Source organism: Astyanax mexicanus, chromosome 11 (assembly GCF_023375975.1).
Source record: "Astyanax mexicanus isolate ESR-SI-001 chromosome 11, AstMex3_surface, whole genome shotgun sequence".
Taxonomy (NCBI): domain Eukaryota; kingdom Metazoa; phylum Chordata; class Actinopteri; order Characiformes; family Acestrorhamphidae; genus Astyanax; species Astyanax mexicanus.
The window spans coordinates 37804135-37823511 of NC_064418.1; the positions used below are offsets into that span (position 1 = coordinate 37804135).

Below are 19377 nucleotides of genomic sequence, written 5' to 3' on the forward strand. Positions count from 1 at the left end.
AGTAAAATGTACACAGAATAAAACGTACAGGGTTCAGAACATATTTATTTATTTATATATAAAATATACATTTATCCATTCATCCATTTTCCTCATACAAAAACACCTCTTAGACACGGAAGCCATACGAGGACTACAGAATGACGCACGACTTCAGTGGTCTATGTACACAACCAACGGGAACTGGATATCCTTGTGAATAAAGATTTTAACAATGTCCTAATGACTTCAGGCACAAACCCTACAATAAATAATAATGGAATAAAAATCTGCAGAACCCATTAAAGCCAGAAGGGGGCGACATTGTCATAGTCGCTTTAGTAATTCAGGGATTACACGGTTTGCTGTGCTGTTGAAAACAGTTTGGATAAAGCTCAAGTCCTTTTTCGTTTAAAACCTGCTACTATGGTGAATGTAGTGCAAAATACAGGCCTGCATATAGTGGTAAGAAATGTTAGATGTTAAGATTAGGTTTAATATAATATTTTGTGCTTTGAGAGCAAGACTATTTAAATGTTTATGTTAGTCAAAAGTAAGGAGTAGCTAAAAATGTTACATTATGACTGCTGAAAGGCTGTTCTGATACTGTCTTCTTAAACTTTTTTTCTAAAGTTTGATTTAAACAATTGCAATATTTCACTTTGTTACACAATGTTTTACAATGTTACAATATATCAGCATGTGTAATACCTGTGTGCACTATATCGCCAAGTTCTTACCAATACACAACCCTAGTGAGCACCAGACTTTGCATATTTAACATAAGATCTACTGTTCTTGCTTTCTATTCCCATATTAATTATTTGGTATAATGCGGTGGACTATGATCAAAATCATATGCAACAGTGTATTAGAATAATTATAATAACAAAACAAATGTTTTTTGTCTGTTTTACAAAACATGGAAATTGCTCCTCTGGATGATACAGAAATTTATATTAGGTTCTTTAAAAAAAGGGTATTTCTTAAGTTTTACTATTGTGCAGACAGCATTGTCATTGTAATGTGTGTGGACAATAATCACATTGCAAATGCACACAAACCACAAATTGCTTGAAAGTAACTGTAAATTCACACTGTTCTTATTTTACATATTTACCAGAGGCAGGTTATGTCTGCCCAATATCAATTATTTTACACTGAGTGTATTATTACTATCACAATACATATTGGATCATGACATATGGAGAAATACGGTTAGATTTTCTGTATTTTTTTAATAACACATTATATATATATTACAGAACAACAAAATATCTGATATAGTTTTTATATAGTTGTTCAACATCGAAAAAAACTACCTTAGCAGCGGGTCTTACCTGTTCTGTACACAAATAACTAACAGCATAAGAACAGGTTATGAGGTAAGAACTGGGATTTGCTATTTCATTAACAGATTCCCTACATACACAGCGATACGTAAGCCCAAGCTAAAGCATAAGTACAGTACATTTCAAGTTTTTTCTCTTTTCTCTTCTTTGGAACGTCTATTGAAACAAGCGTAAAGATTTAGCTTTAGAAGAATCTTTTCCCAAACACAGATTGAACCCTGGCGAAGTATTGACTGACCAAACCCCATGTTAATTGTTGTCCCAAAAGTGCACAACAAAATAACTGTGCAAATAATGTGCTGCTGCAAATTAAAGAGTGAAGGCAACAGGATGGAGATAAATTCATTAATCAGAATTGCAGACGAGCAGAAGAAGTAAAGGAGAGCCTGTATGATGCCAGTGATGGTCACTCTCATTTGCCTCTGGAGGCGAGAAGAGGAGAAGGACCTGCTGCTCTCCTTCATGCTCCTCGTGTGTCTCTGCAGGTAGAGAATAGTTGCACAGCTGGATACCAACATCACACCAATACTGACTGAGAAATAGCCTAACTCAGGCCACAGTGTATTAACCAATAGACTCTTGTTTAAGTTAGTGGTGTTCTGTTTTGTATTAACAACTTCGTTTGCAGGACAGTTTCCATTTTTAATGAGAGACACAACAGCTACTGTGAATCCATACAGAAAAAAGATTCTGTCCACCACCAGAGCAGAGTATATGAAGACTCTGATGTTCTTCTTCAGCCAGATGAAGACAGAAAGCTGAGCTGGGACGATCTGACAGTAGTAGAACACGTTTAGCCACAGGGTTGAGGTGATGCTGATCCTCATGGTATACAGCATAACCGCTGCTGTAATATTGTAGATCAGTGCATTGGATGATGACATGAGGTCAAAAAAGACAGCCAGAAGTGTGAAGACATGAAGAGCAATGTTGCCCCCCACAAGTGATCCTAGTAAAACGTTGAGAGGTTGTTTCAGCTGCTCTATTCCTTGCTGTGGAAAGACCATGCAGAAGACAAAAATGAAGTTCATAAGCATGCTGGGAATGGATAGAGTGATGTTCACTGAAGCAAAAACAACATTATTAATATAATCAAGGCCATCCCAAGAATCATTAGCAGACATATTGCTTGCCCTGTCGTTTTTAACTGCATGTGTTCAAAACACTGTCATATATGCTCTCTATAGGTGAAAAGGTGCCTCCTTCTCAATCTGTCACTCCCACGGAAAAAAATAAAAACTGGTGATGACACTCGTGATGACACTGGACTGCAGGAAACCCATGATAAAGATATACAGCATCTTACAAAAGTGAATACACCCCTCATTTTTGTAAATATTATATTATATCTTTTCATGGGACGACACTAAAGATATATTACTTTGATACAATGTAACATAGTCAGTGTTCAGCTTGTTTAACAGTGTACATTTGCTGTGCCCTAAAAATAACTCAACACACAGCTATTAATGTCTAAACCGCTGGCAACAAAAGTGACCACCTACGTTGCAAATGGCCAAATTATGCCCAAAGTCATGTTGTATGATTATACATTTACTTAGTGAAGTCTTAATAAAATAAGACGTATAAAGTATAAATATACAAGCTAACCTGAGGACAATATTAAACAGAATAGCAGATTAGCCACAATGGCTAAAGGCTAACTGGCGATGCTAGCAGTGTTTGTAAGCTAAATTACTCACTGTTTTAACAACAGATTGATGTATTTGGGCTGGTTAGAGTGGGTAGACCCTGTGGTTTGATATGATATGATGATATGATATGAATTATGGCAATAGTTTACTTATTTCCATGGCTATTACCCTCACAGAGAGATATGGCTTATGGCTGCTAACTGGCAACGCTAACTGTTGCTGATGTTACTGTGCTGGCTAGATATAGGAAGTTCTGCTGTTTGTTGTGATATGTGTATTATGTCATTATGTTCCTTCGGTCTTCTGTTATTAATGTGAAAACACCGGCATGTATTTACTGGCTTAATGCAGCCCTCGGGTCTGAACCAAACAATGTTGTGAAAGCAGCAAAGGGCTGCAGCCCCTTACCTGTAACCTTTTTTTTTTCTTTATATGCTTTTGCAACCGAGAGAAGTGTTTTTCTCAACCCTGCTCCTAGAGCTCTACTGTCCTGCACCTATCATTGTTTTCCGTGCTCATTATTAACAGCACATTAATGTTTTATCATGAGTGTGTTCAAGCAGGAAAAACACAGTTATGGGCCTCATAATGCTAAGCAAAGTTGAAACTTAACACACTTCTGAGCTTTTGGAGAAAAGCTCATCTTCTGCTCACTTAACTATTCACAGTAACATACATTTTGACCAGGGTACCCAAACTTTTGCATTTTACAACACCATAGCTATGCAAATGATGTTGAATTGACCATAACCAGTTCCTTCTGCATTTACAAAAGAAATTATCATGTTGGTAAAGCTGTACATAGAAACCAAAGCAATATACATAAATGAGTGCATCTGAGAGCAAGCATGTACTTTTTAAATTTATCCTCTTCTTTTGCATTTTTCATTAACATTTTAAAAGATTGACACTGCAGTGCTACTCTGTGACTGTGTGAGTGTTGTGCAGGTGTGTTTAATGTGTATAAAACTAACTAAAACATACAGAAACAATTTTAGAGATCAGAGAACTCTTCCTCCCTTTCAGAATGCACACAGTAACCAATATATCCATGCAATTAAATCTTATGGAAAGAAAGCAAACCAGGTTTTGGGTCCTTAGAAGTTAAAGCATGACATTTTTCTAGTAAATCATATTCAGTGGCATGCAAACACATGGGCATTCCTGGTCAAACATTTGTTTTTGTGATTTGTTAAATCAGAAAAAATATGGCGGAAATTTAAAGTGGTAGTCCTTATTTTTGGGTGAGAATGTTTAGTTAAACACAGCATTCTAAAAAGTATTAAAATGTGCATTTTAAAGTGGATTTTTCAAGTGGATGGATTTGGTGATTTTTGGGACAGTGTTTGAAGAGTTATAGTCTTTATAATATTTTAATTAAATTAAGTTAGCATCATCTGGCCTTTCCCAACATGTTACTGGGGCTAAGGTCTGAAATCCTAGTAAAATTATTCTGAATGTTGGGCTGGACGATACTGTAAAAAAAACCTTGATATTTTTCAATCATTTGAGCAATTCTCAATTTTGATATTTGGCTCTTAAATTACAACTTTAGGATTTTTATTTGTAGACAAACAAAACTTTTTAAAGTACTGTGCAAGCTATTGTTTCTATACATTTCATTTTTTTCGAATTGTAAGAAAAAAAGGTATTTACCATAGAGATAAAGACCTCCTTCAAAGCATGTGAAGTCTATTTTTAAACTGATGACTCTCCAGTTCTGATGCTGGCCTACATCACATCAGGAGTGATTTAGGGAGAGAACATGACCAATTGAGCTGTCTCAGACTCTGGTGATTAATGGCAAACTGCATCTCTGATCTCTGATTTAAACCAGTAATGCTCAGATCATAGTCGCAGCGCCTTAGTCTGCTGGACCACTTGGTCCCAATTAATTATTAATATATGGTATAAATGTGTCACTCCTGGACTCCAGGAACACCTGTGTGTAAGAATGAATGTGTAAGAATGAAAGCCACTGAAAACATGAGTTATCATTACTGCTTCTTTATTTAAATATTTCTGACTAAAACGCCAGATTGAGGTGACCATCCACAGGGGAGGAAAGAATACTGGTATGTGTAACAGGATATCTCTGATATTAAAAAAAGCATTAAGCTAATGACATATAATACATCTAGTACATCTAGAAAATATAGTACATCTAACCACACACGCAGGAGATAACAGGCAGTCGCCTTTAAATAAGGCCACTTTCTACTATTTATTTCTCTCGTTCACACATGAGAGAAGCACACTCACAGTAGAGATGCTACTTCCAAAGATTTGCTACATGCAAGTGAACTGCATGTGTATCTGGAAATGACATTAAATTAACTTTAATAAATTAAACATGGCAACACATTTCTTTACTTGTATTGCAGAGTTATAAACTGCATTATGTAAAGAAGCAGCACCAAGTGCATTTCTGTTAATTGAGGGTCCTTAAAGGTGGGGTCATCAATTTTAACAGAGAACATGTTCTGTAATATTTAAGGTTAGATAGCAGTTGCCAATATGCACTTATGGAGCCACTAAAATAACACAAGGTAAAACTATACAGGGATTTTTTTCCAACATGGGCAAAAGTAACAAACCAACAAACTCCTGTCAGGTCAGTAACTTGACTTGAGTATTTGATTGGTTTCCTGAAAATGACTTAGCTTATCAACTCAACACTTTTTCTACCAGTTAGAAAAAAATATATAATTAGAATGACCTATTACCTTTAATAACACTCTTAAGTGACAGTCGATTGACTGTTGATACTTAGGATAACACTAAGTAGGCAGCTAGCCTGTGCAAGATAATATTACACAGTTCGCTAAATCAGTATTCATTTTTGAACAGTTAAAACTCTTTACCACATGCACATATGGTTTGGGTTGAAGGTTTTAAAAGAGAAAAGTCCCAGGCCCTGTGTTTCAAACTTTCAAAACAGCTACTTTTCGCTAAATTCTGACAAAACAATGACCCCACATTTAAGCGAATGGTAACATAATGACCTGCTCTGTCCTGCTACATCTACTGATAACATGTTCTACAGCAATAATAACCTGTGCTAAGCCCAACAGCTTCCACAGATTTTACACATATTATTCTCCTCTTTCAAACACACAACATGCTTACAAACAAAACTTAAACTTATACGACATCGTTTTTTCATCTACATGCAAATGCAAACAGATCTGCACACACACATATACACACACACACACACACACACACACAGATTCATACATAGTTTTACAGTCATGCGTACACATTTACACAGTCTAGTATGTGCATATTTCTGTAAATATAAATATGTTACATTTATGGCTTTTTCCGTTTGAAGAGTCGGCAGTGCAACACTGTATTTTATAATTACATTTTGTAATTAATAACTGTGTTAATGTTGTGTGTAATCCCCCCATTTGTCTTGCTCATTTCACAGTTCAAAGGAGTGAAACTAAACTGGCTTTATAATAATAATAAAAACACTTCTGAAGTAAAATATATAAAAAAAAAATTAACACATCCACAACCTGAAGTCTATCTTAGGGCATTTTCACACCTGTAGTTTGTTTCTATGGTCCGGATCAGTTTATGAGTTCGTTTACTTGGAGCGTTTTCTCCCTGTGTTTGGTTTGGCTTCACACAGGCAAAAACCTAAATGGACCAAAATACGCACCAATAAACCATGCAAGCATGTTGTCTGCTTTGATTGGCCAGAGATTTCTGGCGTGGGAGCAAGAAAGTAAATATATCGAGAAGATTCTGTCTTCCAGCGCGTATGAAGCTGAAAGTATGTGCTTTCAAACACACACATTGAGCCCCACACGAGTGTGATTACTGTTTTCACACCTGCTCAATAAAACCACACTGAGGGTACAAACCAACCAGAGTCTGTTTCAACCGGACCAAATAGTGCTGGTGTGAAAACGCCCTAATGCATGCTGATGACCAGCCCCAATAGGCCTGAACCCTATGGCTATCCTCTAATCCACCTCAGATAATTGTCCTTTTCTGACAGACTGTTTTTTTTCCCTTGCCAGCTCATTTTCACATTCAAAGGCCTTTTAGTGGTCAGTGTTGTCCAGCTTTGTAGTCATCATCACATCTCACTTTGCACCTGTCTAGAGGTGCTGAGCCCCAGTCTGAGGCACTTCTGTGGGTTGGGGGCGTCAGAAATAGTCCCTCCTCCTCGAGTCATCGCTGATAAATGATGGGTTCCACTGTGCTGGGTAGATGCAGGAGTGGCGTGAACCAGGGAGGCCGGAGAACGGGTAAAGCCCATTCCTTTCCAGGTCAGCATTCCGCAGAGCCGGCTATAACAAAAAACAAAGGAAAACTGTTTTACAAAGATGCTTATATTGCCATCAAATGTGACAACAGGACAGGTTTTTTTTTTAACTATTGTATGTAGCTATTTATCATGAACATACTGTATTTCTTAATAAAAGGTCATTGTTGCCCTTTAATTTGCTTGTAACTGCTTATTAATGTTTTTTAAAGTATTTACAACATAATTAATAACCTTAATAAACTATTTTATAAAACCTTTATAAACTCTTTAGAAAGGAGTTTTATTTTTAAGTGGTACCATAATTTGAAAAGTAAAAAACATGTATACGCACAGAGTAATAGATATCAGTCATCTGCAATAAATTCTTAGTGCTGCCGTTTTCTTGCATCTCAATCGTCTCCCTGCCCCACTCCATAGACACACGGCTGCTCTTGGGAAACTCAGCATAGGGAGACATCTGAAGGTCCCCACTTTTAAAGATGATTTTATTGATGTCGTTCTTGTCCTTTCTGTAACATATAGAGACATTAAATGTGGTTAATGATCACAAATACTCAAATATATATATATATATTTTTTTATTTTAATTAATTTACATGTAGAGCAAATGTGTACCTGCAGCAGGTGACTATGAGAGCGATGATGACTATGAGCAGCAGCCCACCAGCAGCAGGAGACACCACCTTCGCTATCAGCCCATAAACTGTTAAATAATTGTATTTATTAATTGTTGTCTGGAAAACTTAAGACATTTTGGTCTAAAAATTGATGTAAGTATATGAAAATCATAAATATATACTTACAATTATTGCAGTTGAAACCACCAAATCCAAACGTACACCTAAAACATATCATATGACACTTATTACATTAAAAAATCTACATTAAAATGCGATGCAACATCATAAATTTTCAGGAAAACATTGTTTAAATTATTTAAATACTCACCCCACACAGGTTCCATTAACCCGCTCGAAACCATCACCACAGTCTGAGAGACAATGGAATATCAAAGAATAGACTTAAAAAGCAGTTCATCACTATTACAAGCTTTTTTATTCAGTCTTAGAATCACAGTCTAGTTTCTACCTCTGCATGTGGTGTCCTCTGGGTTCTTTTTAAAAAAGCCTTCTTTGCACTGGCAGTAAAGGGTCCCGTTATCATCCCTGCATACAGAAGACTGGGAGTCGCATTTGTTTTTTTGACTCCGACAAAGACTGTCCACTGGAAGAGGAGAGAGAATTCAAACTGAGACATTTAGAAACCAAAATTTTGTTTTATTTTACCTACACTCCAATAATACCAGTCATATAATTCAGCCCATGCTTCGGGAAACACCTCTGATCACAAGATGCATGTAATTCATATGATACTGCATGATTTTCGGTGTGAATCCATTATAGGCTGTAGCTTTTCATTGTCAGTTTAGCCACAAAGAATGTATTCACTGTATTTTTTCAGTTTCCTCTAATTGGGAAAAATATTTTGAATGATTTCATAGGCTATAGTCAAGTTATTACATAAGCATACCGATCATAATAACAGTGTTATTTAAATGGAAGTCTTGTTGTACTGAAAGGGAAGGAAGAAGCAAGACACACAAGAGGAAATCCACAAAGCTGAACAGAGACATGCACAAGTGATAAGCAACAAAAGTGATTTCAAAACCAGCAGTGTGAGATACACTGGTGACCTGGTCACCTACAATAACTGATTGCTGTACTGTTATCCTGTATATCCTGTATGACACATCTTTCCTTGTTATATCCAGAATATTCAAACAGAAACCTAACTTTATAGGCTTGTGCTTCAGAAACCTGTAAAGAGCTTTTCCTTAACAAAAAAATTAAGGAGGTTATTTTTGCTCCTAGTTTAATCTAAAAGCAGCTCATATAAATATCAGGATTTTTTTTTACAACATCGTCTAGCCCTTTTTGAAAGTGAAACTGTTTTCTCTTCTCCAGTACAGTTACCATTTAGGGGAAGCAATGTATTGTTCATACAGTGAAAATTTGCTGGTGTTTACAAAGGCATGAGTTTTTCCCCTTTGTTCATTATTAGAAAGTAATGAGGGGAATAAGATAATCAGCATAGCAAGACTATGAACCAAATCACCTACTGTTTCACAACTTTAATTTTCATAACCTCTTTAATTTTCATAACCTGTTACTAGGTATTACTGCAGAAAACACAACAAGGCTCAAAGTGAACATTTATTTAGCAACTCACAAGGGAAAAAAGCTGTACCTTGATAAGTAAGCTGGTAATGAAGTTTGAGGGTGCAGCGTGAGTTCGGCTTGCTGCAGTTTCTCAGAAATGCCTGGATGTTCCTGTAGACCTCAGAGCTGGTCACATTAGCGGACATGGAGAACATGTTTGAGACATCCAGTTCCTTCCCATTCCTGCACACAAAATCAAAAACCCTGAAGATCTGCCTGATAAACAACACCACAACAAACATCACATGCAACAGTGAGCCATGTTTCTGTTTAAAAAGCTTATAATAAGCACTGTGCTGAAACTAGCAAAAAGCCTGTAATGTTTTAGGCCTGTCTGTCTGTTCCAAATGTAACATTTCTCTAGTTAATAAAAATCCTTTGTGTGGATTAATATTACTAAGCTGAAACTGAATATTCAGTCATATAAAATCACAAACTCACCGCAGAATCGATCGTCTGTAACCATGCAGAACAGAGAGGGAGGCATTCAGCTGGGAAAAAAAAAACACAAAATGAAAATCAGATGAGGAATGACTAAACTAATGTACAATACAATTTAAAAGTCTGGAATCAATACTCTCAATATTATGAAGAGTATCTGGATGCAGATGAAATGCTAGTGCATGTAGTAAATGCTAACAACAGATTTAAAATAATTATTAGAACATTTTTTAGATGTGTTAAATACATTTTTCTAACACAAGAACTAAATGATAATCAAATTTATATCCAAAATTCATTATATTGCGGAAAAGAAAAGAAAGCTCAATGTTTTTATACATAAAAATAAAGCTCAATGTGTTTATGCATTTTTATACAGCACACATGAGGATGCTTTTGAGAACCGTCACAACCAAGAAATCCAAAGCGATAGAATCCAAAGGGACCTTAGGATGTACAGTGGTGTCAATAAATGTTTTTTTTTATATATGATTTTATATTTTTTTATATATATGAGCACCCTGTACCTCCAATACACTGCATCAAATGGGAATAAAATAAAAAACGCTTTGACTGATACAGCACAGAAAAACAATTCGGTGAATGATTTCTTTAATTGATGAGTGGAAAAAAGCTTAAAAAGTTTTTAAGCTTTCCTCCATGGAGGTTTTTAGTACATACCAGGTGTAGGATCTCCTTGTGTAGATCATGAGGTATTGCTGAGGTACTGCTGAGGTGCAAAGAGCTGTTCACACTGAACTTGCCTAGAAATGTCTTTGCTGTGGGGAAAGAACAGAAAAAACACACTTAATATCCAGACGTTTTATGTGAGCCTCATACGACAAATACCACATTTAAATAAGTAATTATGTGATCTGAGTGAATATTCTGCCTGAGTGAAAAAAGAAGTCCACATGGGCTTGATTGTTTTGTATGAGCAAATTACATCACATGATATTTATACATATTTTATACATTTTATTTATTTTAAGAAAATATTACTGCAACATTCAGCAGAAACTTAAAAATCTGTAAAGTGGTCTATTTTCTAAACAACAGCAACGTTTATAAATAATAATAACGTAACAAAACATAATGTAAGATAATTTAATTTGATTCTAAATAAAAAAAAATCCTAAATTGCTGAATATTTAGTTTCTTTGATTTTACCAAATTAAAAAAACTTATGGAATATAATCAAGAGAAAGATGAAAAGCAGTGTGTAAGACTGGTGGAGGAGAACATGCCAAGATGCATGAAAACTGTGATTAAACTGTGTGATTGCCCACTATGACCTCGATGCTGTACCACCAATTACTGTGCCAATAACAGCTTACCTTGAGTGCAGCTGCGTCCATCCTCCAGGTCATAGCCCAGGGGACACTTACAGCTGAAAGAGCCACTAGTGTTCACACACTCTGATTCTAAAGGGCACGGGCTGCTCACACACTCGTTCACATCTGCACAACAGAAACAGTTATTACTGACATGGTCAGACTGTGGTCTTAGGATGCACAGAACATACTGAGTTTGTGTGTTATACAGAAGAAATGTTTTTCTTTTTGAGATTCTCACCCTCCGTGCACGTGGCTCCTTTCCAGGCAGGCAGACATGCACACCTGTAGCCACCTTCAGATGTTGGCACACTCAAGCCTCCATTCGCACAAAAGAGACCTAAAAATAGAAAGCACAGGACAGAGTTTGAGACAGTTTTCATCATTAAGAGAGTACAGTGTGCATTAAACGAGCATCATAACAGTTAATGATTTAACATTACAGTGATATATAATTACCCTTATTACTGTACCTCACACTAATGTACAACACTATTTAAAGATGTTAAATTATGTTAGAGAATTAAAGCTTACACTGACGACACATATCAAAAATAGGCTAGGCAATATTTTTTGCACAAGATATACAGCTGTGGAAAAAATTAAGAGATCACTTCAGTTTCTGAATAATTTTCTCTGATTTTGCTATTTATAAGTATATGTTTGAGTAAAATGAACATTGTTGTTTTATTCTATAAACAACAGACAACATTTCTTGTGTTGTCAGTTCTCCTTCACCAGTCTTACACACTGCTTTTGGATAACTTTATGCCACTCCTGGTGCAAAAATTGGCTTGTGATCATTCATCTTCCTCTTGATTATATTCCAGAGGTTTTCAATTTTGTAAAATCAAAGAAACTCATAATTTTTAAGCGGTCTCTTATTTTTTTTCAGAGCTGTAGAATGTAATTGATATTTTAAATATGGTATTCTGTTTTGCTATATACTGTAAAGCTTTATAGTTTTTTTTAGTATAAGTACTGTTATACTTATATTAAATAAAACTTTACCGTGTTGTTGCAGTAGCTCATTCTTAAAATTAGCTAAATATTTTTCTGTGTTTTTAACATATCGCCCAGCTCTTGTTTGTAGTGTAGTTATGCAAGACATTATACAATGGATGTGTGGGCGATGCAAGAATGTTACACACCAGGAGTCGGGGTGGACTTCACTGAAATCTGTGTGGTTGTGTCCGCCTCCTGTGTGGAGCCTCGGTCAGTGCTCTTTCCTGTGGTCACAACTGCAGTGCTCCTGGTAGGGGCGGTCTTACTGTAGGACACAGTGGTGTGTTTTCCGTGTGCAGTGGTGTTTCCTGGTGTCGCAGTGCTGGTCTCGAGGTGCAGTGTACTCACGTCAGTAGAAATATCTACAGGCTGGGATGAACTTGAGGACTGGTGGGTTGTTGGCGTTTTAGTGGTGAGAGGGTGCGGTTCTGAAGTGGGTGTGGTCAGCATTTGAGTGGTTTCGATTGTAGAGAGTTCTACATAAGGTGTGTGTGTCTTTGCAGCGGTGCTCTGTTGGAGCTGGTGTGTTGTAGGTGGAATTGCAGGGCTGGTGCTAGTGCTTGAGAGTGTGGTGGGAAAGACAGTGCTGGCTATAGTGCTGCTAGCAGCAGTGCTAGCCTCGCGTGTGTCCTCCTCAGTATGCCACGGCCTGTGGGTTGCTGGTCCTGCAGCTGTGGTCAGCACTTCTGTAGTTTCTTCTGGATGATTGGTTTGGGGGACGAAGGGTCGCTGGCCAGAGAGGAACTTGGAGAGCGAGTCGTCCGTAGTGGTCAGAGTGGGGGGTGCAGTGGTCAGGTCTGGAATAGTGGTTTCATCCATATGGGTTTGAGGACTCTCTGGCTTCTTGCCGTCTTCTGTATTCACAGTGCTTGTGGATGTCTCAGTGGTCATAGTTTCACTCTCCTGCTGCGACGTGTTTGTGTGACTGTCCTCTGGGGACACGGCAGGAGTGATGGACGATTCAGAAGCACTGCTGTCTGTATAGGATGTGCCACTGGTGGACGAATCCGCTGCAGTTTCTGACTCAGTTTTGGAGCTACTTTCAGAGCTACTGACCACAGTGAAAGGGAGAGTTGAGTTACTGCTGCTGCCATCAGACGTGGCCTCAAAGCTTGACTCTGTGACATTGGGCTGGCCAGTATGAGACTGGGTGCCTTGAGAGTCATGGGTCACCTCAGGCTCAGAGGGAAGCATAGTCTCTTGTTGGGAAGCGTTTGTGGTCATATCATTTTCAAACGTTGCTCTGGTTTGGTCAGCCTCAGTGGACAAGACACCTTCAGTGGAGAAGAGACCCTCAGTGGAGTTCTTACCAACTACAGTGGTCTCCGTCTTCCACTCCTCTGAGGTAACGGTTAGTGGAGACACCTCAGAAGAGCTGGACTCCTCCGTGTACGATGATGTGCTGTTTGACAAGATGGACAGCAGAGTGCGCTCTCCAGCCCGGCTGATTGTGGTGGATATGTAGGTGCTGTCTGTATGTGAGACAGACTCTGTCGTGTCCGTGACATCTTTTTCTGTGATGTCTTTTTCCGTAAGGTTCGTCACAGTGAGATCTCTCTCAGTCCTTGTCTCACTGGTTTCAGTCTCAGCCTGCCTTTCGGTTCTGTCTAAACCAGGATATACATTAGTTATGTTGGCTACTGTGGACGGATCTTCCCACTCAGTGACCGTAGCAGTGCTGAGTTCAGTGCCGGTGCTCAGCAGCTCAGTAGACACCTCTGGAACGCTGGGTGATGTCCAACTCTCTGTGTCCGTAAATGAGCTCTGATCAGTGGCTGTGGAAAAAACGAAGCATGATATTTCAAGAACACGTTTTTCAAAGTGTTTACAGAAGTGTTAAATAAATACATAGTGTAAAAAAGTGCCCCTTCATGATTTCTTATTTTTTTGCATGTTTGCACATGTTTCGAGCATTAACCTCCTTTTTAGGATTCGAGTCAAGCCTTCATTTTGATTTCCTTCAGCCATTCAGGGGTGTCTTGGGGATCATCAAGATGTTTTCTGGCAAAATCATGAGAAGCCTTAAATGTTCTCCTTCCTAGGGTGGAGTCATGAATGACGCTGACCTTAACTTAGTCAAGTGAGGCCTGCCGTTCTTTGAATGTTGTTGTGGGGTCTTTTGTGACCATTTAGATAAATCATCGCTGCGCTCATTTTGGTTGGCCGGCCATTCCTGGGAAGGTTAGCTATAGTCTCAAAACTTAAGAAATCACTTCATTATCTTTTCCAGACTGATAGATCTCAATTACTTTCTTTCTCATTCGTTCCTGAATTACTTAGGAAATTGGCAAGATGTCTAACTGTTGAGTATCTTTTGGTCTACTTCGCTTTGTCAGGAAGGTCCTATTTAAGTGATTTCTTGATTGAGAACATGTGTGGCAGTAATCAGGCCTGGGTTTGGCTAGATATATTTTTCAGTAAGCCTGCTGATAGCATAACTGTGTTCCAATTAGTTGTTTGCCAGCCAACTACTAACAACTACAAAATCCACTCCTAGTCATTTTGACTGCACTATAAACAACAGAAATATAAGGGGGCAAGTCTACCAAAGTCTGGCTCTACTCTGAACTCTACTGTGCAGACTCTAGCTGCAACTTTGAAAACATGGTATCCATGTTTATGTGCGATCACTGTTTTTGGGAAACCCAGTCCTGAAGTATATATCCATAATGGCTCAGGAGGCTTAGTTTAGGATTAGGATGAAGTTTTAAGTTGAGCTTCATTCAGCTTGAACCTTAGTTGCATTTAAATGTAATTAAAAGCCTGTCCAGTGTGAGTAAATCTCTTGAAAAGTGTCAATCAGAAAATTCCATGGGGTCACTTACTCTCTACAACTGACTCATTAGTCAATTTCCCTGCATAATCTGTGGCATACCACTAGGGTGTGTCTCTCACAGCCAGGCACTTTGAGAATCTCAGGAACCATTACAGAAGATGTTTTCAGAAGTGACTGCGGATGTAATGATTTTGGGTGGAGAACAATTGGCAGCCAAACCCGTCTACGCTAACAAAAGCTTGAGCCCTAAAAATGGCGGTGACACGGCCCACTGGGAATTGCTGTTTCCTTCCTTGAGCTGACCTTGCAAAGTCCATGATACAATAATGACACTCTCTACACGAGGTTCATACACTGCATACAATGTTATTAACATGCACAGAGTCTTGACAGAGCACTATGCTTTTAAATACACAACAGTTATGCAGGAAATTAATCAAATAATGGATCTCTGTTCTAAAAAGCATTTAGATTGTTTTTTCGTTAACAATCACATTACTAAAATTTTAAGCACTTTACCAAAAATCCTGATTTGAGAAACCTAGAAAATGAATAGATAATACAAAAATTTTAAAGTAGTGTCACTGTCACATCAAAACCCTTACAGCAACAAACAAATGCTTAACATTTAATGGAAGTCAGTGTAAAAGTATTTTATTCCTAGTAATTTTGAAGATTTTAATCGGTCCATTCATTATGGTCAGTAAAACTTTGACACAAATATGAATTTCAAATTATGTATTTAAAATTTCAAAACGTGAAAAAACAAAAGTTGAGATATAAGATTTAGCGCTGCAGTGAGAATATATATTATACAAGTTTCTCTATAATATATACACCTTTCTTACTGAAAGCATCTGTTCCAAGACTTTGACTTTCTGAGGTAAACCTGATACAAAACCACCACCATTTTCCTCTAATGCTGTGTAGGCCTACAGATTTCTGTGCTTTGAACCTACAAGAAAACATTTTTAAACATGCCATTAAAATAAAACATTATATACCATATGTAGCCAGTTTATTCCGACTAATCCAGGCCAAACTGGAAATCAGCATAAGCCAAATTTAGCACGGTCACACAGCTGCTACAGCTTTAATGTGTTCGTGGCCAGCTGAACCCAGTCCATATTTTCATGTTTATTTATTATTGTTTTATGGGTAAATTAAATTTAGAGGTTTACATGATTACTTGCTATCAACAAGCCTGTCTGTAGCATTTCAACAACATGAATTAAACTAAAGACATCTTCGCCTAATGTAGAATTGTCCATGACATCACTTAAGTAGTTGCAAAGAACTGCATTAGTTTATTAGCCAAGTTAGATAAAGCCTATTCTCTAATAAAAAAAAATAGTATTATTCACAATCATTTGGCATCAACAAATTACACTAAGAATTACATGCAATCAAAAAACATTCTGACAAAAACTCTGGGTTCCTTCTAAATCCTTCTAAGTTTATATTTATAGTATGTATAACCTACATTGAGAAAGTAACCCACATGTGTCATTTTTTGTGGCCTCACTTTCTGGGAGCAATTTGTAGTACAAAATGAAAACCATAGTGAATAAAACAGAAAGTGAAAGATTAAAGACCAAATAATATTCAGAAACAAACCCATCCTCACAAATGTACTGTACTGAACTAAAGACATAATTTAAATGTTAACTAAGTAACTTAAGCAAATATAGACTGTAAAACTGGACTTAGTAACTTGTAAATGTAGCTACCTCTGTACCCTAAATCTGAGCAGACTGGTCCCAAAGAAGGAAAGTGTTTAAAACGGGCCTAATGGAGAATCTAACAGAACTCTGTTAGGCTCTGGATTCCAACAGAACTGATGCAGTGTTGGGAGTGTACTGTAGTATTTACATAGTTAGCATATTAGCCCATCAACTAATCATTAGTGTGTTTAAACTATAGACTCTACGGTTTAAACTGTTCAACTGCAGTTCTTGCAGCTCAGTGGAGAAATGAGACTATGGCAATTCACATCATTACCCTTTTATTATTGTTGCATATTTACTTATTTTGCTTTGCTATTTTGCGTTTAGCTGATGTGCAATTGCCTTTTTTGACAATAGTAGGTCATGTTTCAATTGTTGTGACTAATTACCTCCCAATATTTCATAAAAATAAAATTAAATTAAAAATTAAAATAAAAATAATTAAAAATGGCCATCCAAGAAACATCCGAACATCCGTTTATAACTTATTTTGCTGTTATTTTCTAGTTTTAAGTGTTAGATGCCATACCTACAGAGAATATCAGTGTATATATATATATATATATATATATATATATATATATATATATATATATATATATATGACAGTAATTATTATTATTATTATTAAAATGTCTGCATCCAAACCCACTTACAACCCACCTATTTTTACTAATGTAATTTATACATTAGTAAGATAAGAACCCAAACCCATTTCTAAATTCTGATTCAAAAATACATTTTCAATCAGATAAATTCAGTGAGCAGCTTATTCATGTTTTTTTTTTTTTTTTTGAGCACATAACTGTAAATATTTTAAGGCTTAAATGCTGCTGTGACATGAATTACACAAACATTTCATAACTGCAGGCCAATATTAGTCATAACGAACGTAAAACATTTAATTAAAGCATTTGAATTGTTACAATTGTTGTAGTAGAGCTGTAGAAGCACTACAATACAATGAGCTAGACTGATCTCAAGCATTGTAAATAAAGTCAGATGAGCAAACACACATTCACACACTGTCCTGTGATGCTCTTATGATGTTCAGTATACAGCTCTGGAAAATATTAAGAGACCACTTCAGTTTCTAAATCAGTATCTTTGATTTTGCTATTTATAGGTATATGGTTGAGTAAATGAACATTGTTGTTTTATTCTATAAACTACAGACAACATTTTTTCCAAATTCTGGGAAAAAGCTGAAATAACAAAAAAGACCTCAAAGAATATAAAGAAAACAAGTTAATCATAAAAATTTTAACAGTTCGGAAATTAATATTTGGTGGAATAACTCTGTTTTTTAATCACAGTTTTCATGCATCTTGGCATAGTCTCCTCCACCAGTTTCACACACTGCTTTTGAATAACTTTATGCCACTCCTGGTGCAAAAAATTCAAGCAGTTCAGGTTGGTTTTGATGGCTTGTGATCATCCATCTTCCTCTTGATTATATTCCAGTAGTGATAAATTTGGTAAAATCAAATAAACTCGTCATGAATCATTTTGAAATGGTCTTTTTTTTGTTTCCATAGCTGTATGTGAATTAGGGACTTAGATTGAAGGACAGAGTGCTTGCTGTTTAATTCTTTTTAAAGAGTCTGTGACATATGTCAGCATGGGCTCTTATTTGGGTTAATTGTTACGCTTAGATGATTTATTTGTTATTACTTTATTAACAGTAGTAACACGTGTTATACATGTTCTGTATAAGAACAATTATATAAAAAAAAAACATTTTTATGTAGTGATAAATTTGTTATACCTAAATAATAATTATTATATAGTATATAAGTATAAAAACAGTGCATCAGAATTGTAGTATGTATAGTAATTACAGTAGTATGTGTTTATAGATGTCCCGTTCTCTATCAAACTCACTCCTCCAGCTGCTAACTTGCCTGCAGCGACCCTCACTTACCAGTGCTGGCTTCCCTCTCCCTGAACCCCGGGTGGGACTCAGAGCCCCCCGCTGTAGAAAAGTGTCCGTAGTTAGTAGAACTGAGCTCTTCTGTGGAGCTGGTCAGTCCCCTCATTACACCAGCGGTTCCCTGGGAGTTGGTGGAGCCCGGCTGAGTGGAGTAGGTCTCCCCGGTGATCGAGCTGTCTGTGCTGGGCGCGAAACTTCCAGCGCTCGCTGTTTTCAGCAGCGGCAGCAGCAGGAGGAGAGTCAGGGTGAGCGGGAGGGGGAACACACGGCCGGGGCGCCGCGCTGCGCACACTTCCATCATAAAAAACACCGCCAACTTCTCTAAACACACCATACGGAGAGGTGGTCCGGGCCACCATTGGAAAACTGGGTCCCTCAACGAGATTCTCATTCGTAAACCTCCCCGGAGAGTTCCTGAAGCCTCATTTTCCTCAGGGTGTGCGGGTTTTTTTATTTCACGGCGCCCTCCATGAGACAGAAGCTGAAGACCAGTGTGACTCCGCTCCTAAACAGGCCACACCCCCTCCGTTATCCGAGCCCCGCCCACTCTCGCTCCATACCACGCCCCTTTTGTGCTAGCTTTCAGTATTAACTGAGCTGACTAACATCAGAGATGTAACTTATATAAAAAGATTAGGGACCCAGACTTAATATAAGTAAAATAAATA

General features: G+C 37.3%; 1 protein-coding gene across 1 annotated transcript; it reads right to left on the reverse strand.

The window, feature by feature from the left end:
• Positions 1–4977: 4977 nt before the first annotated feature.
• heg1 (heart development protein with EGF-like domains 1) lies at positions 4978–19204 on the reverse strand. The gene is made up of 13 exons (XM_049484868.1): positions 18701–19204; positions 12420–14048; positions 11510–11608; positions 11272–11394; positions 10616–10713; positions 9935–9984; positions 9522–9676; positions 8364–8498; positions 8223–8265; positions 8078–8115; positions 7890–7977; positions 7606–7783; positions 4978–7296 (listed from the first exon to the last, which is right to left on the reverse strand). The coding sequence occupies exons 1-13, from the start codon at positions 19098–19100 to the stop codon at positions 7153–7155; spliced, it is 3180 nt and encodes a 1059-aa protein (XP_049340825.1). The 5' UTR covers positions 19101–19204; the 3' UTR covers positions 4978–7152.
• Positions 19205–19377: the final 173 nt, after the last annotated feature.

Coding starts and splice junctions, on each gene's coding strand:
- heg1 (XM_049484868.1), bottom strand. CDS start 19,100: ATGAGAATCTCGTTGAGGGACCCAGTTTTCCAATGGTGGCCCGGACCA. Junction 10,714..11,271: donor TGGACGCAGCTGCACTCAAG/GTAAGCTGTTAT, acceptor CTTTCCCCACAG/CAAAGACATTTCTAGGCAAG. Junction 8,116..8,222: donor GTTAATGGAACCTGTGTGGG/GTGAGTATTTAA, acceptor GATATGTTTTAG/GTGTACGTTTGGATTTGGTG.